This window comes from Gopherus flavomarginatus, chromosome 16 (genome assembly GCF_025201925.1).
Source record: "Gopherus flavomarginatus isolate rGopFla2 chromosome 16, rGopFla2.mat.asm, whole genome shotgun sequence".
Lineage (NCBI taxonomy): Eukaryota > Metazoa > Chordata > Testudines > Testudinidae > Gopherus > Gopherus flavomarginatus.
This window is the reverse complement of record NC_066632.1, coordinates 18,984,195-19,009,923: the sequence shown is the minus strand read 5'-3', so window position 1 is coordinate 19,009,923 and position 25,729 is coordinate 18,984,195. Positions and strand designations below refer to the sequence as shown.

At 44.2% G+C, this 25,729-nt stretch overlaps 1 protein-coding gene across 2 annotated transcripts in view; it reads right to left on the bottom strand.

Moving 5' to 3' along the window:
• Positions 1-495: 495 nt before the first annotated feature.
• The window catches only part of SLC48A1 (solute carrier family 48 member 1), a 31,677-nt gene continuing 6,443 nt past the window's right edge, over positions 496-25,729 (bottom strand). For both annotated transcript variants that reach the window (XM_050926017.1, XM_050926018.1), the window contains exons 2-3: positions 4,700-4,867; positions 496-2,437 (exon numbers count right to left, since the gene is read on the bottom strand). In XM_050926017.1, the coding sequence (XP_050781974.1) occupies positions 2,301-2,437; positions 4,700-4,867 (305 nt within the window). In that variant the 3' untranslated portion in view covers positions 496-2,300. The remainder of the gene's footprint in view (positions 2,438-4,699; positions 4,868-25,729) is intronic.

The window sequence follows — 25,729 nt, the reverse complement described above, 5'->3', positions numbered from 1 at the left end:
ATCCCTTTAACAAAAATAATTAAATCCAGCCATGTGTTCAAATTACTGATCTTCCAAACCAAGCACAGGACAGCATGGGGTGTGGATGGGGAGGTTCAAGGCCTACATTGAACACTGCACGCTACTCCCCAGTGGACAACTGCACAGATGTCAGCACAAAGAATCCACTCTGCTTTAAGACACAGAAGCCTGACAACACAAACAGTTAAGGCCCCAGCACACCTACTTCATTGCCTAGTCACTGCACCTGATGCAGTTTCCTCTGTGCTTTACATTCTATGGATTGTCTAGGAGATCTTTGTCCCTATGTTTCAGGAGACTTTTTCAGTAGTATATATACAGAAGTGACTTTACAACTGGACCTGTGACCATGTACATGTAATGGAGCAGTCCAGTCCCACCAGCCCAGTTCCCTGACACCTCTCAATCTGCCAGGGCCTGGAGTTCCTACAGCCTCTGCCCCATCCACCTGCACAAAAGAAAATCACACACAACTGCTTTTTTAATTTATTAAAAAGGAAATGCCAACTGCCCCTTGCTGATGAGACACTTCCAGCAAATCATGCCAAGAGCCGCCCTGAACGGAAAGTGTATGCATAAGAAACTGAAGGAAAGAAAGCAACAGCCTGCAGTGTGAAGCTTCCCAGGGTGAATATTAACAAGGATCAAACACAAGGGTGAAAGAGCATCAAACCTACTCAGAGTGTCCAAGTGTCAAAGAAGAGCTGACACTGCAAAATCTCAGTGCTAGAGCCTTCCCCGAGCAGAGGGGGAGGAGCACTCAGTGTGACTTCTCCCATAGCAGGTCCCGTGAAGTTCAGACCTACCATAGGGCACCGATTCAGTGCATTACGCTGGTGACACTTGCCATGGAGATCTGCTCAAGCTGCCTACTGGGTACATTCCAATGTATTTTTCAAACTTGGAGAAGAGCCAGGGTAGCTTCGTCACCTGGTCTCCTCTGCTGTGCTCCTGCAACCCATTTCCCATCAGCAATTTCATCCAGCTGTAGGTGAGTGGGGGCCCATCTTATGCTCAAGAGCATACGTTTGTAGAACTTTAGTACCCCAGGCAAACTGCTAGTGACTTATGTGCCCTATACCAGGCTCCAGCAGGAAGAAGCCACCTCCACCGAGCGGCAGCCAGCAATCTACAGCTGGTCTGGCCTTTGCAGGACACACAGATGTGCTGATCTCTTGCGTGTCTCCCCCATGCTAGCTGGAGCCACTCAGCACTAATGGTCCATAGTGGTAGGTCAGAATTAGGTTTACAGTGGAACAGAACAAGAATCATTACAGGAACAGAAGCACACACAATGCCCTCCAAATGCTTCACGGCCATTAAGAGACAGACTGCTTTAAAACAATGAATCACACACATTCACAACCCTTCTGAGACTCAAACAGCCCAGACCCTTGCCCAGGGCACCCACTACCCACAGGTCAGATGTCACTTGCTACATCTCTCTCAAGTGCTGTAATAAAATGGTTTCCTTTGAGAATGATCCTGGATTAACAGGCAGCACAATGTAACAGGGTGCAATGCTCAGCTAGCACTGATCCTCTCCAGCACTGGATTCCCCCATCAGTGACCTCTGTTTGAGACAACTGACACTGCATTGCTGACTTCTTGTTTCTGGCCTGCACAAGGGGATGCATGTGCTCTAAATAGCAGGGTAGAGCCGGCACCATGCCTTATTCTTAGCCCTACTGTTTACATGAAGCAGCACAATGAAATGCTGAAGGTTTGGAGGGCTGGCATGGAGGTATTGATGGGTTTGTCCTCCTCAGTGCTGGGAAAGAACATACACCCCCTGCTCAAACCACCCTGTGAGAATAAAAACATCCCTTCCCAGGGCATGGGCCTCTGCTAAGCAACCCCAGGCACCCCCACGAGCAGGCTGGTGAATCATTGGCTAAGAGAAAGATACCCAGTTCTTAACCAGGTGCTGCATCCACAGGCTAATCTGCAACTTTCCTGTTTGAAAGTCACTGGTTTACGATAACAGCAGAGCAATGCAGATAGCAAATTGAGGCCTGCTGCATGTGAGTGCATGGAACTTCTTGACTCATTGCCAGACACACGGACTCCCTGGAGGATAACAAAAACACTAGATTGACATAATTAGCCAAATTAAGTGGTTGAATAAAAGCAATTAGGGAAAACCCCTACTGCAGACAGACAAGTCATGCAGAGCTGGGCTGGCTCCTACTCTCTGCCTCTTCGCAGCCTCCTTCCAGTGCAGGGCTCCAAAAGCCCAGTCAAACATTAGCAGCTTCCGACAGAATTAAGTCCAAGCTTCAGAAGTCACTGAGGATGCTGATGTCTGCAAACTCATTCCTGTACCGGTGTGAGTATAAGCTGAGCAGGAAGGCCCATTTCAGGGAGATGAAACTCCAGACACACGACAGGTAGTAGCTGCTGGGGTCAGTCAGGGCTAGGAAAGAAAAGGAGCCAGTTATATTTAAAATCCCCCTTTAGATTTCCACACAGAATCAGAAGACTAGGGTTGGGAGAGACCTCAGGAGGTCATCTAATCCAACTCCCTGCTCAAGGCAGGACCAACACCAACACAAGCCCCCGTGAAAGACTGTCCCAGGAAGAACCTCTCTCCAAGCTCCTATTCAACAGAAGACTTGTGCTCCTGCCTCCAGGAGTAACAGAGGTTTGCGAGCTGTGCTGTGTTCACTGGTGCCACTGAACTTTACCAGTTCTGCTTAGGATTCTGTAGCTCTAAGAGCAGTGGGTCCTGGAGGCTCAACCTGAATCCAGTTCCAATCAAATGGAAAGGATACTTGTGCCATCTCCAAGGATGCAGCACTCCATGCACGATGCTATTCTGACCAAGAGTGACAGTGACCCTTCTTCACTCTGTGAAACCATTCCCTGTCTCCCGTTAGGGATCCTCCAGGTGTGTAAGCAGCAATTGCAGGGATACACCAATCATACAGCTACCAACCCAACAGCCAGCTCAATACTATGGCTAAGTGGGTCCCGAGAGTAGAGAGCTGTGGTTACATGATAGATCATGCTTCCACACAACTGTCCATTTTCCATTTGAAAAGACCGCTGTTTTCTAGGAACTCGGTTAATTTGGGGGTTCTGAGGAGAAGAGATGAATCCCAGCACACAGCAAGGATGTTTCCCTGCCAGCGGCAGGAAGGGATACTGAAGGGAGCACAGGACTGCATGCAGTGGAACAGCTGATAGCATAAGTGTTGTAAGCATTTGCAGAGCAGGATAGCATGAGAGAGGCATGCTAACTGGAGAAACGAGAGGAATGCTGTTACTTCTCTACACTCCCAGTCTTCCAGAGGAGACTCAGCCTCACTCACAGAGCCCTACAACACTCTTGCTTGGAAGCTTATTCCAAGTCACTTAAAGTAAACTGGGATGATCATGACTGAGTCTGAAAAGCCTGCATGGTTTGAAGGATCTTACACGACTGGTATATGCTCATGTATCAACTACTCATATTGTGCAGAGCTCATGGAGATGTAAAGGAAAGAAGCATTTTTGGTTATTCATCGGAAAACAGCTAATATAAAATGGGGCACTAGAGATGGTAAGTGCCATTGCCTAGGAATGCAGTGCTCCATGCCTCTCAGAGGTGGTTCAGCATAAGGCTTTCACACACTCAGATCCTCAGCTGTCTTATATTATAGGCAAATGGTCTCTCCATCTCTGCCACAGGGAAGTGCTGTACAGTCCAGACTAAAGCATGCAAATTAAGTAGTGTTGTTTCTAGAGCAGTAACACCTAGGAGCCCCAAAGCCACACTGTCAGTCACAGTAACCCCCACTGCTCCCCTGCCCAAGCCCACATCTTGCTGTGGTGTGAATTGACTAATTGAGCACAATTAACATTCTACTGAAATGTTAGAAACTGTCACAATGAAAGGAGATCCTCAAATCTCTGCAGAACTCCATTTGGATCTAAACGAAGGGAAGTTAAGGGGCTCTGTTCCCAATGAACACTGCCAATCCTTGGCACATGGGATTGTTTGGGTGGCTGTCTATCCATAAATATCACAAATGTGAATGTTTTTTTAAAAGTGAGTTCCATCCAGCCAATGTGTGTTAATGAATCCCCAGGGGTGACAAAGTTAGTCCAACAATACTGACCCTTCCTCTTTGGTTTATTGTTAAATATTTTATAGCACCGTAATTTTACAAGGTGTGCTGGAGATCTGACAGGCACAGGCCTGGGCTACACTAGCAGGGGGGTTCGAACTAAGATACGCAACTTCAGCTATGCTATTCGTGTAGCGGAAGTTGAAGTATCTCAGTTTGGCTTACCTGGCCGTCCTCACGGCAGCGAGTTGACCACCGCGGCTCCCCCGTTGACTCCGTTTACTCCTCCTGCCGAGGTGGAGTAAGGGTGTCGATTTGGAGATCTGTTTATCACGCCTAGATGAGACGCGATAAACTGATCCCAGATACATCGAACACTATACGCTGATCTGGCAAAGAGTATAGACGAACCCTCAGACTCTGATGCAAAGAGTTTAGGGACTTGTAGGTTTATGTGGCAAAATTCCAGTCTAAACTGATTTACGAAGACTGAATAGACAGGTGCTTAGAAGTAATTTCAATATCTTGGGCAAGTCACTAACTTTTGTGTTCTCCCCTCTACAATCCCATTAATTCCAGCCTTCCTGATGACCTCCCCACGATCACTCTTGGTACAATATACTTACACTGGTGCTTGGTGATGGCCAGAACAAGGAATGTGCAAAATGCCACCACGGAGAGAGCAGAGAAGAGGATCCCGATGAAGAGGAAGAACCTCAGCCCTTTTAACCAGGTCCTCCAGTAATCCTGCACATACATCACATGCGTGATTAGGGCCCAGAGCGCCAGAACACCTGCTCAATTAGACAGCAAGGGGAATCAGTATAATGGATCACACAGCAACACAGAAAGGTGTCTATAAACAAATATACAGCTAATTACATCCAAAAACTACATTAAAAGAACATTAAGGCTTCGAAGTCAAGCGCTCAAAGTTTAGGAAATGCTAGAATTAAGGTTGGCCATGCAACCCTAATTCAGCCCCCTTGTGTGTATGCATTATAAAACAGAGGTCAATTACAGGATCTCACACTATTTTTTCCACAGGACCCAGCCTCATTCAAGAATAGGTAGATATTCAGTAACTTTTTATCCTCCACATTCAATGTATGATCCCAGGCCTTATTTAACACACTAGTTCAAACCCTGGCCTGAATACATTGATTAATTTCCTCCTGGGCATTTTTATGGTTCTCTTACCACAGTACGGATACTTAATAAGCAGTTCAGTGCATCAAATATTAATGATTATTGTCACTACACTCAAGAGATTAGATGGTGTTAACAACCCTTTTTACATCTGGGGAATTGAAACACAGAGATTAAAGCCAAAATTGTCACATGACCACTAACTTTGGGGTCCAAAACCTTAAGGGCTGATTTTTCAGAGTATTTAGCATTTTATAGCACTTCAGTTGTTCAAAGCACAGTTCCAGTGGAATTCTGTGCCAAAAATTTAAGATTTCTGCACAATTCTGCATATTTTATTTGTCAAAATAACACAATATAATCACACCAGTTTCAATTATTTTGGTAATTTGTTTCAAAATACCTGTCAGTAAGCATGTCTAACAATATAGACAACAAGAGAGAGTCAGGAAACTTGTTTTGACAAATAGATTCCTTACTAGGCACATTAATACAGAACTCTGAGTAATAATTCATTTAAACTACAGTACAAAACCGTATTTCCTGCACCCCTCAGAAGCTGTTCAAAGGCTTGGGGGAGTCAAGGGTAATGGAGAAGAGGGAGAGGGAAATAATTGCTGGAAAGAAGCCTGGGTATGAACGTGAAGGGTTGTGAGGTACGGGTGGGAAAAGTATGAAACAGGTTTTTTTTGCGGGGCATGGAGGGATTGTTAGGGAGCTCCCCCCATGCAGACCGCTAGCCTCTTCCATTCAGTCAGGCACATCTACCCCTGTCCCCAAGTGTCTGTGTGCCCCCACTCTGCCATCCCCCTTTTCCCCTGTAGCTTTGCATTCCGCATCCCTCTGCCCGTGTCCCTGCATCCCCTCAGCCAGCCCTCTCTACTCATCTCCATGTGCCCCTGCACCTCCTCTCCCCATGTGTCTGTACCTCCACTTTTCATACCCCTTCCCCTTGTAGCCCTGTACCTCCACCTCACCATGGCCCTGCGCCTCCACTCCCATTCAGCCCTTGCCCCAGTCTGTCCTCCCCCACTAGTGATTATGAGCCCCCATCTGTGAACCCCTCAGCAGCCCCATCTTGTCTGTCTCCCGACCTGCCCCAACAGGAGCTGTGAAGAAGGCAGGCTCTCTCTCTTCCTTATCCTGGCTGGGGCTTGCCAGGAGCAGCTGCTCTGTTCTAGTGCCACAGCGCCCTCCAGTAGGCAAAAGGTGGAACTGCAGTAACTTTTCAGCAGAAGCTGTTAAATATGCGTGTGGCACAGAATTCCCCCAGGAGTATCACCTGCAGTCATAAAAACACTCAGCACTTCTGCATATCTGGCCCAAGATGTCTGAAATAGGGCACACAGCAAATGAGGCACACAAAATTTGCAGTGACCTGTGAAGAGTCTGGTTTAAGTGACTTGGCCAAGATCACATAGGACCTCTGTGGCAGAGGTAGGGATAGAATGAAGTTCTCCTGGGTGGCATTCTACTGCCCTGACCATGATACTGTCCTTTCTCTTCCTGCAGTCTCCTGCCTCTTTCAATACAAACCTTCCAACTTTTGCAACAAACTTTCCATCCACCTCCCTCTAGGTCTTTGGCTGCTATTTGCCAGTTTCCTGGTGACTGGATTTTCCATTGTTTTCTCAGATTTTCCACTGATATAGTGTCAGCCTAGGCCAGTCCTTTTTAATGGCCCATTCAGGCTTAGACAGCTAGGCAACTCCCCCCCCCCCCCCCCGCACCCCCCATGTCTCAGCCTGCCCTGAGAGCAAACTGAGTCCTTTTTCTCCCACTGGGTGGGCATTCAAAATAATGGGGAAATTGAAACAAAGGATTCCTAAAAAAATGACAGAATATTCTCACTGTCACAGAGCCCTCAGACTGATTTCATGCTGAGGGGAATGGGGCAGGGATTACATCCTTTCTCAGTGTATAAACAGATAGGTAGGGCTTGCCTCTTGTTTCTCTCCTGTTAATCTGGTTGGACTGATAGCACTGAGGCACTACTCCTTAAAGCAACTCCAAAGCTTAATGCCGCAAATCTTGTGATGTCAGCTACTGCTAATGCTTTTGAATAGTTGATTTTACCTAACACAGCATTCTGTGTACACATACCAGAGATCAGAATTGAGCTGGGTGTGTTCAGCAGAAGGGCACTGTGCTCTGTGGACACGTACAGAAGATCACAACAGTGTGAGCAAGCTTTTAATAACATGGTGCGAGGCTTGTTAGAAGAGTCTAGCACTTAGAAGGTTAAGCTACTAACCTTGAACACCATATTAACTAAGCTTGCTCTCACTAGTGAGTAGTTAAAAGTTCAAACCACACTTAACACACAGAAAATGGGAAGCACAATGTTCACAGTTTGCAGAATGTAAACATTTCCCCATGGTTGTTGCAGCAGAGGAGGCACTTTCACACAATGATTAAGCACATTTTACTTGGTTAAAGTGCTGATTCATGGTGCTTGTGTTACAGCAGTGAAGCTGCTGTTTTTAGGAGAAGCTGATGATGTGGTTTTCCCATGACAGGAACTGATTCTGCACACAGGGAATCACCTGGTTCCCTCCTTATACAAGGCCTGACACAGCACTTTCTGCATGAAAAATTACTTAGCAACATTTATCATCAGTTAAACCTATGAGCCCTAGCCTAGAATAATCATTTGACATGACGGGGCAAAAAAATTGGTGACAAGTGTGACAGACATGCAAAAGAAGATATGGGTCAGCCTCCCTTTCTCTAGGGATGGTCCCAAGAGCATCCAAACAATGTTTAGTTTTAGACAAAAACAGTGTTAGAATTTTAATGATTCTAAATTGGGTTTAGGGCTCTGACTCCTAGCAATCAGCTCACCTGGTCTGAAAGGAACAAAGTACACCTCGGTCCTTTCCCCAAAATCATCTGCTACTCCTGAAAGTGAAAGGCCTCTGCCTTTAGATACTGACAGGTCATGGTGTTCTGTTACACAAACTTTGCAAACAGGTTCAAGTCAGCAAAAGCACAGTCCTCAGCATTATGCTGAATGGAAGATCTAAAAGGTTTGTGTTAGCCTGGAATTCCCTCTGTTCATGCTGTTTCCAAACTCTCAGAACTGGGAAGCTCAAAAACAAAAACAGCATATAGGCATCATCCCTGGGAATAGAGTTTCACAAGTGCAGAAACCTAGCAGTCTTTAGCAATTGCAACATCTGTTAAATCAGCATAAAATTACTATATTTTGGACTTTATTATAAAGCTCATGAACTGTTTTACAACTGATGGTCAGATCACTAAAAATCCTGAATGATGCAGCACTGTAAAGGGCTCACAATGAAAACAGTTTTCCATAAATGCATTATAACTGGATTCCTAGGGAATTAAGAATGCATTCACTGCGTTCAGAACCTAGAAGATTACGAGACACGACAGACACAAAACTAGCTACTTTATTATGATTTATTCAAGTTTAAATTCATTCTAATGCTTTGAATATACACAGGGTTGGAATCCAACTTAGAGAACAGCTGTCTAGAATCCAAGAACTACACTGCAGGGAAATGAATTCTCATTGAGGAGAATTAGGATTTTACTGCAGTATCAAATAAGTCAGGAATGGCTTACACCACTTGCTGTTCACATTTTCATACTTAGAATCAGATGAGCTGATTGCCTTGAAAAGCTGTAAAAGTAGTTTGAGAGTCCAGGCACCAAATCACAGCCTGCTTTTAACCATGACAGTGCTGCTTCTGTGTTCCCTGTAAGCTGGGTGCCCTGCACAGGAGAGATTTAATTGCTACCCAGCTGATTAGGAGGGCAGCATGTGTTCAGGTGCTCCATACTGCAGCTGCTCCTGGGTGTTGATGTCAGGGTGTACCCCTCCCCTCTTGCCCCTGTATCCCATCTTGGCAGAGCTGGGGAGAGGCAAAGGACACAGCCTGGCTCAGAGCTGCTGCGGGGAAGGGTGAGTGGCTGAGTGCCTTTTTTAAAGAGACAGTGCACTGTTTCTGAGACTGCCCCAGTAGCCAGCGCACGCAGTCTCTGTCTGTCTGTCTCACACACATACTCCCTCCCCCGCAGGCCCCATCTCTGCAAGCGGGGAAGGGGAGACAACAGGGATCAGGACAGAGCAGAAGAGCTTTCAGTGAGTCTCTTGAAGAGACAGCGCAGGGTGTCTCAGAAACTTTCCCAGCAGCCAGCACACACACTGTCTCTGGGTCTCTCTCTCTCTCTCTCACACACACACAGTCATTGTGTCACACACATTGTGTCTCACATACAGTCTGTCACACACAGTCGTTGCATCACACTGTCACAAACAGTCTCAGTATCTCACACACACAGGGTCACACATACTGTCAAACACACGCACAGTCTCTGTCACACTCACCTCCCAACACATACTTGCATTATTGTAGTTGTTACTTCTTGGTAATTCCTGCAATGCACATATATTCTCTGTAATTTTATTCTTTCAGAGAGTGTTATTTTAGCGTTTTGACTGGTCTCTGCATTTAATAATTGTTACTTCTCTTACACTTAAATTTAATTCTTTGAGCAGTGAGTTCTAAAATACCTAATCTGTCCTGGCTGGAGTAATTATCCCTATTTAACTTTTTAAAAATACATAATCATAGCTAGGTTTTTTGTTTCTACTGGTGGCACACATCCGCACATATACCTCGGTGCATATCACACACAGATGGAAAAAATTAGAAGGAACATTGCTTGCTCCTAGTTACTTGCATGGTGGTAGCGCATGAAAGTCCAAACCAAGTTAACGACTCCCCTGAGCTAGATGCAATTCAAACTCAAGGCCACTAATGAAACTTTACTCAACCATCAAAAAACAAAACAAAACCAACAAAAATACACAATGAAGGCATGCAGAACTTAAGAAACCAGCAGAGGTCCAATCACACTTGTCTTGTCCTATGTGGCTGAACAAAAGAAACATCTGCTCTGAGAAGTGTCCTCACAAGTTTAAGGTAAAGAAAAAACAAATGTCAAGGGATAAGAGGTCCAAAGACCTGCACAGACTCAAACATCAGAGAGAAGCTACTAAATTACTAACCCACAGGGTATCAGTGCTGAGGCGAAGTAAGCCTTCCCCAGTACAATTAACTTTTTGGAGCACTTTCCTGGCACTGGCTCCAATACTACTGCATCCAGTTGGTTTTATTTTTAAGAAGTGTATTTGTGATCAAAACTGGAGAAGATTAATTCAGACTTGGCATAACTGACACATACTGGGTATGAGCAATAGCACTAAAAGCCACTGCCAGGTAAGCACAACAGAAAAATTCATTAAAAGGCGATGGCACTCCTTCCTTTTCAATATGTACAGTAGCTGAAAAACACACATCAATGTTAACTAATCATTGCAGGATCCCTAGAATAGTCTCCAATCAAAATGAAATCCAGACTGATCAACAGGGCAACTGGGAGGCTCTGGTAGCTGGTAATGGGATATATAAAATTCCATTTCTAGGGAACCAAACCTAGATTTGAACAGGAGCCAAGCCAGTGATGAGAGCTGCTCCTGGTCTGAGTTCTCAGGGAATAGGTGTCACCACATGTCATGCCAATTGACTCCCATTCTAACGTTCTGGCCACAGGTCCATGGCTGAACGGGTCTGGAGACTGAACACATCCCTCTCTCTTACAAAAGTCATAGAACTTCTTGTTTCATAACAGGAAGTGAGGATAGGGAGGGCTTATATGAGAGAGAAGAAGCTTTCATTTCAGAGAGCTGTTTTGTTTTGAAAACTACCAAACTAAGTGACCACTGTTACTGACAGTACAGTAACACCTCACTTAAAGTCGTCCTGGTTAACGGCTTAAGTTGTTTCATTGTTACATTGCTGATCAATTAGGGAACATGCTCGTTTAAAGTTGTGTAATGCTCCCCTCTAACCTCATTTGGCAGACACCTGCTTTGTCTAGTGCTTGCAGGAAGCGCAGCAAGCTGGTGGAGGCTTGGAACCAGGGTGGACCGGCAGCCCCCTAAGTCCCGTGTGCAGGTCAGCTGTGTCCCTCCCTACACTGCCATGTGCTGCTCCTGTCCTCTGCCTCGGAGCTGCTCCCCAAGACTCCTGCTTGCTGTGCGGGGGGGGGGGGGGTGGAGGGGGCAGGGAAGGAAGAAGGGGACTGTCAGGGTGTCTCTCTCCCCCCTGCTCCTGCACCCTGTTTATCCCACCTTCCACAGAGCAGGGGGGACAGACCAGGACTCAGGATGGAGGGAGCTTGCAGCAGCTGTCTCAGAAAGCTGATCTTATCAACAAGGCAGTGTACTTAAGGGAAATGTGCACATCTCCCCCCATTCCTGCTGCCTTGTGCAAAGAGAGAGTTAACCCTTGAGGCATCCGCCAGTTGCTAGTTAATCATTTAGCAGTAAGGGAAATATCCCACCCTCTGACTCCTCCACCTCAACCAAGCATCATCATCACTGTGTACCAGTATTAAATTGTTTAAAACTTAGAGAGAGAGAGAGAGAGAGGGGGTGTGTGTGTGTGTGTGTGTGTGTGTGTATAATATAGTCTTTTGTCTGGTGAAAAATATTTCCCTGGAACCTAACCCCCTCATTTACATTAATTCTTATGGGGAAATTCGATTTGCTTAACATTGTTTTGCTTAAAGTCGCATTTTTCAGGAACATAACTACAACATTAAGTGAGGAGTTACTGTACCTGAAACACAAGCTCTATCATAACGCAAAAGGACTCTCGCCCTCTCCACTTGGCAATTTCTGATCTTTGGTGCACCTGCTGGGCCACACGAGATGCCTTGTTTGAGATGGGGTGATGGAAGGCATACCCCATAGGCTCTCTGGCCAGGGCTACGCACATTAGGCAGATTATTAGACTGGTCCCTTCTGGTCTTAACATCTGTAGATCATAATAACTGCACAGGTGAACTGGCTGGTCAACAGCTGCTCCCAACTGCAAGTGACCAATGCCCAAGTAAGTGGGCTTTAAGAGTGAAGCAGCAATATTAAATAAAAATGACTTTCAACCCAAGCCCGTGCACTTCACACACACTAACAAGGCATTCCTTCTTCGCTGCTCTGCAAAATTAACACACACCTAGAAGGGCTGCATGGTTCATGAACAGCACATTCTGAAGCATTGTCCCCACAGGCCAGCAGATAACTTCTGCTGCTTATTACAGCTATAGCCCATCATTCCAAGCCAGACCAATACATTGTTAAACACAAAGCAATATGATTACTGAGATTAAAGCCTCCACAATTAAAAAAAACAACAGGGAAGTGTGTGATAAACTGGAGCATTTATTGCTAAGTTTTCGGGAAGCTGTTCAGGACAGCATATACAGTGTCTTTGAAATTCAGAGCATTAGCTTCCTGGAGAATTATGACCAGTCTCTGCCCAAAAGGTAATTTCCCCTCATATGCTCATTTACTGTAAGTATTCACTGGGAAAACTGAAGTCTTGATTTCCTTCCAAGCCACAGGAATCCAAGGCACTTTATATAGTAATGAAGGCAATGGGGTTCCATGGATAGTTCAGCAAACATTCTTATTGAAACCATGAGCAGATAGCAAGAGATTGCTGGACAAAAGCTACTCCTGGGTTGGGACTCAGGGGAGAATGCAGGGTCCTGGATCCCTCCAAAATGGACTTCGCTGTAACTTCCTGCTTTCTGTGCCAACAAGATCTGTTCTACATTGTGTTCTAGATCAGTGGTGAGCTGGAGCTGGTTTGCAGGAACCGGCTGTTAAATTTAGAAGGCCTTTTAGAACCAGTTGTTCCTAAGGGCTTTATTTAACAAAAGCTCCTGCACTCCACCCCGGCCCCAGCTCACTTCCCCCTCCTCTCCTGAATGCTCCGCCCCCCTTCTCCTCAGATGTTCACAGGAAGCCTGAAACAAGCAGCAGGCAGGTAAGCTGTTGGATGGGGCAGGGCTCCCGGGGGACAATCAGGAATGAGAGGAGGGGTTGGATGGGGCGGCAGGGGGTAGTCAGGGGACAGGGAAGGAGGGTGGATGGGGTAGGGGCCCCAGGGGGCATCAAGGAACGTGCAGGGTTGGATGGGGCAGGAGTCCCGGGTGGGGGAGGGAGGGTGGCCACGAGCCCCTCGTGGGGTGAGGAGGAGGGAACCTGTTAATATTTTGGCAGCTCATCACTGTTCTAGAAGATTAACAAACCATTCTATTTTACACTGCTGGCTGACAGTCAAGTTGGGGGGGGGGTTCTTGGCCCCTTTGGTGAGCAAGTACAGCTTCCCCAAGTGGACTCATTGCGGGGAGCTCAGGGCATGAAGAGGGGTGCTGAACATTCCAAGGGCAGACCCCAGGAGGAGCTGAAGCCAAGGAGGCTTGCCCTAGTGAGAGTGTGCCCTGAGGGGACACACACAAGTGTGCTCTGTCTGAATTTCATTCAGAGTGGTTCCAGAGCATGGAGCCTGTGCAACCCATGACAGCTCCATTTGTGGACACCTTCATTTCACAGTAAGAGTGCCTTATCCATATTTAGTTTAACTCACTGTTTAGCCCACTGAATTAAGCTTAAACAGATACAAGGCCACTTTACTGAGGAAAAAAATGTCCACACATGGAGGTATTCAGGAATAGCTGTTCCTCAATAACTCCACATGTAGACAAGCCCCAAGGCTTTGACTTTACCAACGAAGATTACAGAAGCAAAACTCTTCACCAAATAAAGCCACATAAACAAACTTGTCTTAGTGGAGCTATGAAAGGAAACCATCTCTATCCCATAACCTCCCTGGGGTAAGTGGTGAGGGGGCCAGGTCAATTTGCCAGATTAAAAGTAAAAGGGTCTTGAAAAATTTGATAGTAGCCATAACAACTATTTGGGAAACTAAACGAGAATACATGACTGTTCCTGGTTAATATGAATCCTATGAAGCCTTAGCCTGCCTTCATTTTGATGCATGTTCTTACAATGGTCATAAGACAAGATGATATTGTGACACATTAGAACGACCCAATTTCAAATAGCCTATCCGTGTGTCTAACGGTACACTCCCATTAACAGGGTTACATGGTCATGTTGTGGTTAGAATGAACTCAGACCATTCTGCTCCCTCAACAAGGACTACACTCATCATCTATAGGAGAACACCTCCAGCAGAAATATGGCACACATCTAATGTGAGAGCACTATACAGCTTTGAGAGCTCTGCTGGACTGGCTCCAACACTAAAGCAATAACTGACTGATTCAGTTGTTCTGCTCCAAAAAATTGTTTTTAGAAACAATTTTTACTGGAATAAAATAAAATGATGTCATTTAAAGCGGGGAAGAGAGGTTTAAAGACCTCTAGAGGATTCAGTTGACTTTCAGTGTTTAAATTTTCTGTTTCACATAATCCTACTCCCAAGAAATACTCCATCTAACCACTGCCACCCAACACTGCATCCACATAGTTTGATCCAAGCCCCACACCACAGTCACATACAGAAGCAGTATCAGGGCCTCTGGAGGTAACCCCGCAGCAGCAGTTTTGGAAGGTGGTCAGATGAAGTTGCCTCAGTGGCCCAAACACTGCCCATATAATCTTACAACCTTCACAGTTGGAAATATTTGGTTGCCGCCACTCTCAGACGATTGCTCTCGGAACTGTCCTGGGATAAAATAGCCATTCAGCAAAACAGAATCTATGGGATTTCTTACTTAGAGCTATGGAAAACAGACACATCTAAAGTAAAGATTACCTAAGTAAAGCACATAGTAGATCTGAAACAGAGTGGATAGAAGCACAATTTCTTTAAAGAAAAAGTCAACTTGGGTATTTTGACAAATCTTAAATCCAGATTTAATAATATAAACCCTATAGAGTACTTGGAATGTGTGTGGATTCATAGATTCTAGGGTCAGAAGGGATCAATGTGATCATCTAGTCCGACCCCCTGCACAAAGCAGACCACAGAACCCTAACCATCCACTTCTATAACAAACCCCTAACCTATGCCTGAGTTATTGAAGTCTTCAAATTGTGGTTTGAAGACCTCAAGCTGCAGAGAATCCACCAGCAAGTGACCCATGCCCCACGCTGCAGGGGAAGGCGAAAAACCTCCAGGGCCTCTGCCAATCTGCCCTGGAGGAAAATTCCCTCCCGACCTCAAATATGGCAATCAGCTAAACCCTGAGCATGTGGGCAAGACTCACCAGCCAGCACTCAGAAAAGAATTCTCTGTAGTAACTCAGATCCCATCCCATCCAACATCCCATCACCGACCACTGGGCATACTTATCTGGCGATAATCAAAGATCAATTGCCAAAATTAGGCTCTCCCATCATACCATCCCTTCCATAAACTTATCAAGCTTAATCTTAAAGCCAGATATGTCTTTTGCCCCCACTACTCCCCTTGGAAAGCTGTTCCAGAACTTCACTCCTCTAATGGTTAGAAACCTTCATCTAATTTCAAGTCTAAACTTCCTAGTGTCCAGTTTATACCCATTTGTTCTTGTATCTACATTGGTACTAAGCTTAAATGAAATGTAAATGAACAAGTTCCTAAAAATAAGTTCAAAACAAGATGTCACCAAGTTTGGTAGACAATTCTTAAAGGAGAAAAATACTGATAATTATCCTCAGGATTTCAATAACACAATTTCAAAGCTTCCCATACTTCAAGATACATAAAACAAGTTTCATTTTCTCCAAATGCAACAATTAAAATGAACACCAGGTTGTACTTTTTTTAAAAACCAGTTCCTCATCATTTTGACTAATTTTTCAGAGCCTTGATAAATGAGCTACATTGTTGACCAAGACAATATAAAAGCTGCCTCTGCTGTCAAATCAGATGTGGGACAAATACCCTTCATAATTAGTGACCTCACAGCAATGGGTATCATGGGCAATTTGACAAAGGACAAGACAGCATAAAAAACCCTAACAGCTCTTCTTCCCACAGTGAGTTCCAGAAGACCAAACAGTTAAACAGGAGTTTAAAAAATAAACAACCAAATTTGCTGACAATGACAACTGTGATGACTATGCAAAATTAAAATAAATATGGATAATGCCATTGTGAACCACTGGAACATTTCAGGGTAGAATTATATCAATATATTTAACCCAAAGTAGTTTCTTCAGAACACGTTATCCGAATGCCATTTTCCATCAAACATCCATAAGACTCTTGTTTTATAAGTGCAGTTATTCAAGTTCAAGCATTAGTGACACCTATATGAAGGGACCCTAGGCATTTCCATTCTGACTCCGTTTTGTCATAACTATCCAAGACCTTGCCCAGTCAGGCTGAAGAACTGTAGATTTCTATGAAAGTATAAAACGTTTTCTTCTGAAAGTCTGAGCCAAAATAGTTCAGCTTCAGCCATTTGTGGGAACAAGTTAAAAAAAAAAATCTTCTTAAGACTTTGTTTGAACAGTTCTTATGCCAAAACAGCTGGTGATTGAAAACTGTAATTTGTTAGGGAAACAGTCCTCTGAGAAGAATCTCTTGAGAGTTCAAGTGAAAACTGGTTTTCATTTGGCCAACTTCTGAGCCCACAACATTGCACTTTGGGCATTTGCAGCATAAGCGGATTGACTTTTTGGTTCAGAGCAAAGTAGGCTGGACTGCACATGTGCAAGAAGAAAGGCACTTGGCATGTGAAGTCTTTGTTCAACTCTTAAGTCTGATGAGTCAGTTTTAGTAGCAGGAAATGAGATTCAGATTTCAGATGCTTTATGCATCTAATATAGCACTTCAAACTAAACCAACAATATTGTTTATTATTTTTGCGTGGCATTTCATACACACATAATACGGCAGATCTTGGCCTCTGAAAACGTAGTCTAAATAGACATCAGCGAAAGGAGAGAGAAAGGGGCATCAAGACAAAAATATCCATTCATATTTTCCTGTTTTGGTGTATGTGTATATTTTTTCATTCTTTGCCTATTTTCTTCAATTTTTTTCCATTCATGCCTATCTTCTCCATTTTAAAGCATAACATTCTACTGCCATCACCCCAAATCTAGATGGTGAATTTGTGGTATTTTTTATATTTAAACCAGAGTTATTAACATTTAAAGACTAGCTAATGCATAAACACAACCTTTCTCTACAATCTATTCAAACTTCATTGCACCATGACCCCCTTCTGACAACAAAAATTACTACATGACCCTACAAGGGAGGACTGAAGCCTGAGTCCACCCAAGCCACACTGCCTGGGTGGGGCGGGGGGCAAAGCCAAAACCTTCAGCTCCAGATGCGGGGGCTTGTAACCTGAGCCCCACCACCCAAGGCTGAAGCCTTTGGGCTTCGGCTTCAACCCCAGGCCCCAGTAAGTCTAACGCCAGCCCTGGTGACCCCATTTTAATGGAGTTACAACCCACTTTGGGGTCCTGACCAAGTTGGAGAACTGTGGACTATTCTACTGTTTAATTCTGAGCAGGCATCAAGACAGATGAAATTGCCTCAGTGGCCCAAACCCCATATGGAGTTGCACAATATACTTAAGGCCCTAGGTTAGTCGGCAAAATCTCCAGAGAGTCAATAATTCTATGTATAATATTTAATATCCTGTTAAAAATACGGAAAAATTATCCATTTATCCAAATGCCCTCCCACTTCCCCGCCAAGGAGCCGCTGCCAGAGCGATGTGCTGATTGCTTTCGGGAGCTACCCAAAGTAAGAGCTGCCTGGCTGGAGCCCACACCAAAATTCCCTCTCAGAGCCTGCACCTCCTCTGGCACCCCAACCCCCTGCCCCAGCCTGATGAAAGTGAGGGAGGGTGGAGGAAAGTGAGCGACAGGAGGGGAGTGGAGTGAGTGGGGGTGGGAAGAGGTGGGGTGGGGCCTTGAGGGAAGGGGTGGAATGGAGGTGGGGCCTGGGGCTAAGTGGCATGACTTGGGGGTCCCCAAAAAAATTTAAATCACAATGGGTCCTCAGATTGCTACAGTTTGAGAACTGCTGATACAGATCACAATTTTCAAGTCCGGATGCCTAAGTGCATATTTAAGTTCCTGAAGTCAGTGGAAGACGTAGCTGCTCGGCACTTTTGAAAAACTGGCTGTTCTTTAGGTACCAAAAGATGGACTTTGGACCCCATCTATAAGCACCCGGGTTTCCACATCTTTGCAATGGTATATAACCTTAACAAATAGCATGCAGCCAAAAGTAAAAATGTGTAGAACAGGAACACCTGAAAAGGACTGCAGGTTAATGAAAACCAGCAGGGGAAGGCAGATTAGAAGGCATAGAGCAGTGGGGAATAAAATATCACAGGTAACCAAAAAACATAGGCAGTGTCTAGACTGTAATAAATTGATTACAAACATAGAGGAACAGGCTCCACAAGAGAGAGAAATACTTGACACTGCCTACCAAATTCTTAAATCAGAGATAGAAAGAAAAGTGAACCAGTAAGGAAAGAAGGAAAAAGCATTAGGTTAAACAGTTCCTGAAAATGAGTTGATGTCACAAACAAACAAGAAAGGAGGAAATTAGAGTCAGTTAAGCAATTAATTTCACTGATACTGGCACTCTCTCAGATCTGGACATTCAAGAGATGGAAGAAGACAAGAATGCAAGAGGTGAGGGTAAGGTGGAAAGATGTTAAAGCTAGATAAATATGTACAAACAAATACAAAATGATAAAACAAACAGGTAGGCAAACTCTTGGCTTAATCAGAAGCATGTTAATGAGGAACTGCTTGCCAGGCTGCCAAAGATACTCAAACTTCTCCCACATACACAATACCAGACCTACAACTCTCATTCAGGTGCCTGGATGAGTTTTTGAAGCTTGTGAATGCAACAGGTACATTTAAGTTAAAAGAAAATTTGTGCCAAGAGCCAGCATATTCTGATCTGAAGCATGGGCTGTTCTGCATTTTCACAGCGGCATGGGTTGCACCAGCACAAACACTATGCCTCCCAGCCTTTGTGGGCTGTGTCACAAACATTAGTTAGCCTGCAGTCATTTGGTATTTAATATCCTGTTAAAAATACGGAAAAATCACAAAAAGGCACCTACTTTCCTCACCAGCTAATTGAAAAGTTCCCTAACTTCAGAAATTTCAGAAAAGCTTGCCCAATTCCTCTCCTTCCATCTCTTCTCAATGGAAACAATTACTAATTAATGAGTTAAGCTAAAAACAGACTAATCTATTTAATGAAGTATCCCAGAGACAAAAATTAAACTATAGCACTGTTTATTTGAGACTTAAGGGGCCACTACTGCCTAAATATAGTGGGATCCTCTTAGGAGTGGAGTAGTGAACAACTTCACTAACTGAAGATTCACAATACTCCTGGAATGCAGTCTGCACTGTGATGCAAAGCACAGTTAAAATAGAACCGCAAATCCCAATCTAGACAACCTCAGACCCACAGTTTGGAATGGCTTTGATATTGTTTTTGCCTTTCACACTAATACCCAGTCAAGAAGCAGGCTCTGGAAACCCCATTGCAAAGTGGGAGGATTATGTATGCAGGCAGTAGAAAATAGGTTTTTCTGTAACCTCTTTTGTATTTATTGTATGCCAAACAGTTCTATAGAACCAGGAGAATAGGGCAGGTAGGTGGCACCTCTGTCTGATTCTCCAATCAGCAAAGAACAAAAGCTCTCGGTGTGCAGTATGAGCAGGGCACACAGAGGAAAAGTCAGTTGGGAAGGAATGGACTATTGGCATATAGGAATATCTGTATCCTGTGTGTCTCAGAAGCTCCACGTCTTGCTGCTGCACTGGACAGGGCATCAGAAACACACTGGAGTGCTGACTTTCCAGAGTTCAAGCAGAATACATGAGAGATCCATATACTTTTAAAAATGCAGTTCTACTCTGAAAATAACTGTATAGAGAGACTAATAAATATTCCGACATAGCTAAATAAAGTGTCTGCTGATAGCTTTTACTCCTAGAGCTGACAAGAATGATATGAATTCTCTTGTCACATATCAACAGAGTTATTAATTACAGCCAATATTACTAAGTAGTTTAAAGGGGTCTGATTTGCACAAGGCAGCTGTTTAACACTTTCTGAAAATGAGATCTCTTTACAGAATTACATGCAAAGCACTCCAAAAACTATATATTTTGATGACAATATATATCTCCAGATCAGTGGCACTGCTATGGGCACCCGCATGGCCCCACAATATGCCAATATCTTTATGGCCGACCTGGAACAACGCTTCCTCAGCTCTCGTCCACTCACGCCCCTTCTCTACCTATGCTACATTGATGACATCTTCATCATCTGGACCCATGGGAAGCAGACTGGAAAAATTCCACCATGATTTCAACAGCTTCCACCCCACCATCAACCTCAGCCTGGACCAATCTACACGGGAGGTCCACTTTCTTGACACCACGGTGCAAATAAGTGATGGTCACGTTAATACCACCCTATATCGAAAACCTACCGACCGCTATGCCTACCTTCATGCCTCCAGCTTCCATCCCGGACACATCGCACGATCCATTGTCTACAGCCAAGCACTGAGGTACAACTGCATCTGCTCTAACCCCTCAGACAGAGACCAACACCTACAAAATCTCCACCAAGCATTCTCAAAACTACAATACCCGCATGAGGAAATAAGGAAACAGATCAGCAGAGCCAGACGTGTACCCAGAAGCCTCCTACTGCAAGACAAACCCAAGAAAGAAACCAACAGGACTCCACCGGCCATCACATACAGCCCCCAGCTAAAACCCCTCCAACGCATCATCAAGGATCTACAACCCATCCTGGACAATGATCCCACACTTTCACAGGCCTTGGGTGGCAGGCCAGTCCTTGCCCACAGACAACCTGCCAACCTGAAACATATTCTCACCAGTAACTGCACACCGCATCATAATAACTCTAGCTCAGGAACTAATCCATGCAACAAACCTCGATGCCAACTCTGCCCACATATCTACACCAGCGACACCATCACAGGACCTAACCAGATCAGCCACACCATCACTGGTTCATTCACCTGCACATCCACCAATGTAATATACGCCATCATATGCCAGCAATGCCCCTCTGCTATGTACATCGGCCAAACTGGACAGTCTATGGAAAAGGATAAATGGATACAAATCAGACATTAGGAATGGCAATATACAAAAACCTGTAGGAGAGCACTTCAACCTCCCTGGCCACACTATAGCAGACCTTAAGGTGGCCATCCTGCAGCAAAAAAACTTCAGGACCAGACTTCAAAGAGAAACTGCTGAGCTTCAGGTCATCTGCAAATTTGACACCATCAGCTCAGGATTGAACAAAGACTGTGAATGGCTTGCCAACTACAGAACCAGTTTCTCCTCTCTTGGTTTTCACACCTCAACTACTAGAACAGGGCCTCATCCTCCCTGATTGAACTGACCTCGTTATCTCTAGCTTGCTTGCTAGCATATATATACCTGCCCCTGTATATTTCCACCACATGCATCTGAAGAAGTGGGTATTCACCCACGAAAGCTCATGCTCCAAAATGTCTGTTAGTCTATAAGGTGCCACAGGATTCTTTGCTGCTTTTCCAAAAACTAAAACACTCAAAATCATCTGTCACACTGAATTTGGGCCTAAAATTTTCAAAGTGTACAGACATCTGTGGAACTGCATTATCTTCAAATTATGCCCTCCCTTATATACTTGCTACACCCTGCATTACACAGCCCAATGGGAATTCTCAAAGCAGATGATATTACCAAAGAAGTCTCAGGAAATGGGGATCCCTTCAGTTCCTGTCGTGACTAAAACTGTGAAAGCTTCCAGTGAAAAGCTGATAAAACATAAGCTGCCAATCCAAAACTTTTAACAAACTCAGGGATGCTTTCAATTCTTCCTTGTCATTTTGAGACAGTAATCCATGGTCCACAATTAAGGGTTTTATAGTCCCTGAATGCTGATAGCTGTCAAACCAACAGCCACGAACAGAGAGCTCTCAAATCAGGACAGGTTTGTTGAACACTGTTCATCCTGCAGAACTATACTCTGGAACACATTGTTCTGGACACTGTTTTTAAACAGTGAAAATGTGAAAGACTAGACTTTTTGTAGTTTAAATTCCATGTTTCAATTATTCAGTTTTGTTTTGTGAATGTGATAGATAACATTACAAAATGAGAACTTAAGATTTAAGTTGTTCATAAAACACAGTGATTGTGCAGGCAGACAGCAGCCATTCTGGACTCACCGGTACCTTACACGCAACCTAGAACTAACAGAATAGATTTTCAGTGAAAGGACTAGCCAGAATATTGGGTTTACTACAGCAGCCATAAAAAGTTTAAAATCCCAGCCTTTTATTACATCCCCCTACCTCATCCCCAAATGCCATATTTTGGGCTAACCCAGGGATTAGCAACCTTTCAGAAGTGGTGTGCCGAATCTTCATTTAACTCTAATTTAAGGTTTCGTGTGCCGGTAATACATGTTAACATTTTTAGAAGGTCTCTTTCTATAAGTCTATAATATATAACTAAACTACTGTTGTTTGTAAAGTAAATAAGGCTTTAAAAACGTTTAAGAAGCTTCATTTAAAATTAAATTAAAATGCAGAGCCCCCCAGACCGGTGGCCAGGACCCAGGAAGTGTGAGTGCCACTAAAATCAGTTCACGTGCCGCCTTCGGCACCCGTGCCATAGGTTGCCTTCCCCTAGTCTATAATATATAACTAAACTATTGTTGTATATAGTGTAAATAAAGTTTTTAAAATGTTTAAGAAGCTTCATTTAAAATTAAATTAAAATGCAGAGCCCCCTGGACCAGTGGCCAGGACCCAGGAAATGTGACTGCCACTGAAAATCAGCTCGTGTGCTGCCTTTGGCACGTGTGCCATAGCTTGCCTATACCTGGGCTAGCCTAGTCAGATACTGAATTGAGACTATGTTCATAAAAAGCGTGTCTGGAGTCTGAGTGGTAAAAAATGCCTTCAATCCTCATTTACCAAAAAAAAACAAAAAAACCCCACAGACATAAACTAGATATGCAATTCATCCTCAGTCTTTCACAGAGAAAACAGCAGCACGGGTAGGAGATAGCTAGGAGCTGCTGCAACAACATTCTAGGGACTGATGTGCAGAGAAGAGAAAAAACAGAACCTGTTGGCAGTGAGGTTCAGGAAGTGGGAAGAATTAAGTTATTTTTTTACTTAAATTACTCATTTACTGAGTTTTCACATTTGGTAAGAAGTTAACGTAAACCTGAAACCACCACTTTAAATGGCAAATTCCAACTTGGATCAGACATTAACAGTGCATTATAAGTCTCACTTACAGTCCTTTAAAAATCCTGATTTCAAGGGACACCACTAAAGAAAATTCAGAATCCTACCAGGTAAAGTTTTAAAGGTCCATGTGCAAAAATACAGGGAGGGACTCCCTATATATCTGCTGCAGTTCTTCAGTTTTTGAAAGTTCTGATCACCTATACAATGAGACCACCACGTAGCCTCTCCATTACCCTACTCTACCTCACAGGCCTAACTTATTCCTCCCTCCCTCCCCACATCCATTTCTCAGCCTCAGTTGAGACACTCATGATCCCAATAACCTTTCCTGGCTGTTCACTTAACAAAAAGTGCAGCTCACTTGGGCTCAGCTGGCAACCTGTGATATATAACTGGTGAATTTTAACAGTCCTTAATGTAGACTGTGTTGAAGTTTCCATACCTCTCCCATTCTTGACTAGCACACTGAAACCATAAGGCAGTGGGTCTCAAATTTTTTACTGGTGGCCCCTTTCACACAGCAAGCCTCTGAGTGTGACCCCCTAATAAATTAAACACACTTTTTAATATATTTAACAGCATTATAAATGCTGGAGGCAAGCAGGGTTTGGGGTGGAGGTTGACAGCTCGTGACTCCCCATTTAAAGACCTCATGACCCCCGAGGGATCCCGACCCCCAGTTTGAGAACCCCTGCCATAAGGGCTTCCCCACTCTCTCAGAAGTCTTGCAGAAATCACTGACCTACTGCCTTTGATTACTACCAGCTACAGATAATGCTCTGACATGCTTTTAAAGAGTCAACAATGGCAACATTAAGGTTCAGACACCTAGAGGGCCTCTATCATTCCCACAAAATCCTTAGAAGTATCTCTGTTACCCTGACTACATATAAAGTAGACTGTTTGCTGTTTAAGAATTCCATTTATTCCTACTGTCTCCCTCTTACATGGTGCCACTTGCTGATCTTGAGGTGATTTGACCAATGGCTAAAAATAGGTACACAGGAAGACATTTCTGATCTGATTGATTAGACTCTCCAGTCTAGCAAAAAATAAAAAAAAACCCCACTATAATGAGGTCCAGAATAGGAACTGAAGCTAGAAAAATTCACACTAGAAATAAAAGCATACCTTTTTAGCAGTGAGGGGAATTAACCACTGCAACAGCATACCTTGAGGCCTGGTAGATTCACTATCACCTGAAGTCTTTAAATCACAACCAGGCATTTTTATAAAATTTACTCTAGGTCACCCAAAAGTTATGGGATTGAAGGAGGAATTACTAGTGAAGTTACACAGCCTGTGTTATGCTAGAGGTCAGTGTGAAAGTAGAATGAATTATATTGTGAAAATAGAAAGGATTAAAGAAATGCTGTCTGTACCTTTAAGAAAAACTGTTGGAATGCTGCAATCCAGGTGTCAGGAATACAGACATTCACATAGAACAATTGCACCATTTAAGGGCAATTGGTGAAGTATTAGCCTCAGATCCATAAAGAGTTAGTAAGGAAGTAGGATATGCATGCTGTGCCCCAGGTGAATTTTACAGTTTTGCTTTCTTTGTTCCTTTGTCTGATTCCCGCTCTTTTATCTGTATAAATAAGACTGTTTTGGCCTTGCATGGCCGCTCACATATTCTGAATGTTATTGGCAGAGCGCTGTGCTAATAAAACAGAGTGGTCTGACAAATTGTGAGTCCTGATTCTAACTTTGACAATTTGGAGGTCCCACCGAGATGGCAAACGTCTTCACTGGGGCTGTGTGATTCCTGACTGTTTTTGTGGGATGACCGTGGCAGCCAGCACCTGGGCATTTGGCCCAAGCGGTCCCCCACTAGAGCGGAAAGGCGCACAGCCACAGTGAGGTCTACGCCATCGAACCTGTTGGTTCCCACTCTGTTCTGGTAGGGATCCCGGGATCTGACATCAGGAATCTGGTCAGGTAATTATTTCTGTGTTTTGTCCGGACTGAGGACTGTCCTGTCTCTGTGTCTATCTGTCCTCTTGTGGAGTGTTTGAGTCTGGGTGCCGTCTCTGTCTGGGGATCGGCCGACCAAGGGGTTCCTGTCCCCGCGGTCTGAGTGAGTGAAATCTGCACAATTGCAGCCGCACCACACCTTGGGTAAAACCCTTAGTGTGAAAGCAAGGACAATTGAGGCAGTAGCCTGTGGGCTCCTTTTATGTGTTGCAGCAGGCATCGCTCTGACGAACCTGAATTTCCTTCTTGTGTGATTGGTGTGTGAAAGTCCTCCTGTACTGGTAACCAGACGTCTAAGTCGGGACAGTTCCCTAAATGAACGCCGGCTCATTTTATGTATTTAGGATGGGTCCAGACTCCTGTAAAAAGGGTCACGACTCCTG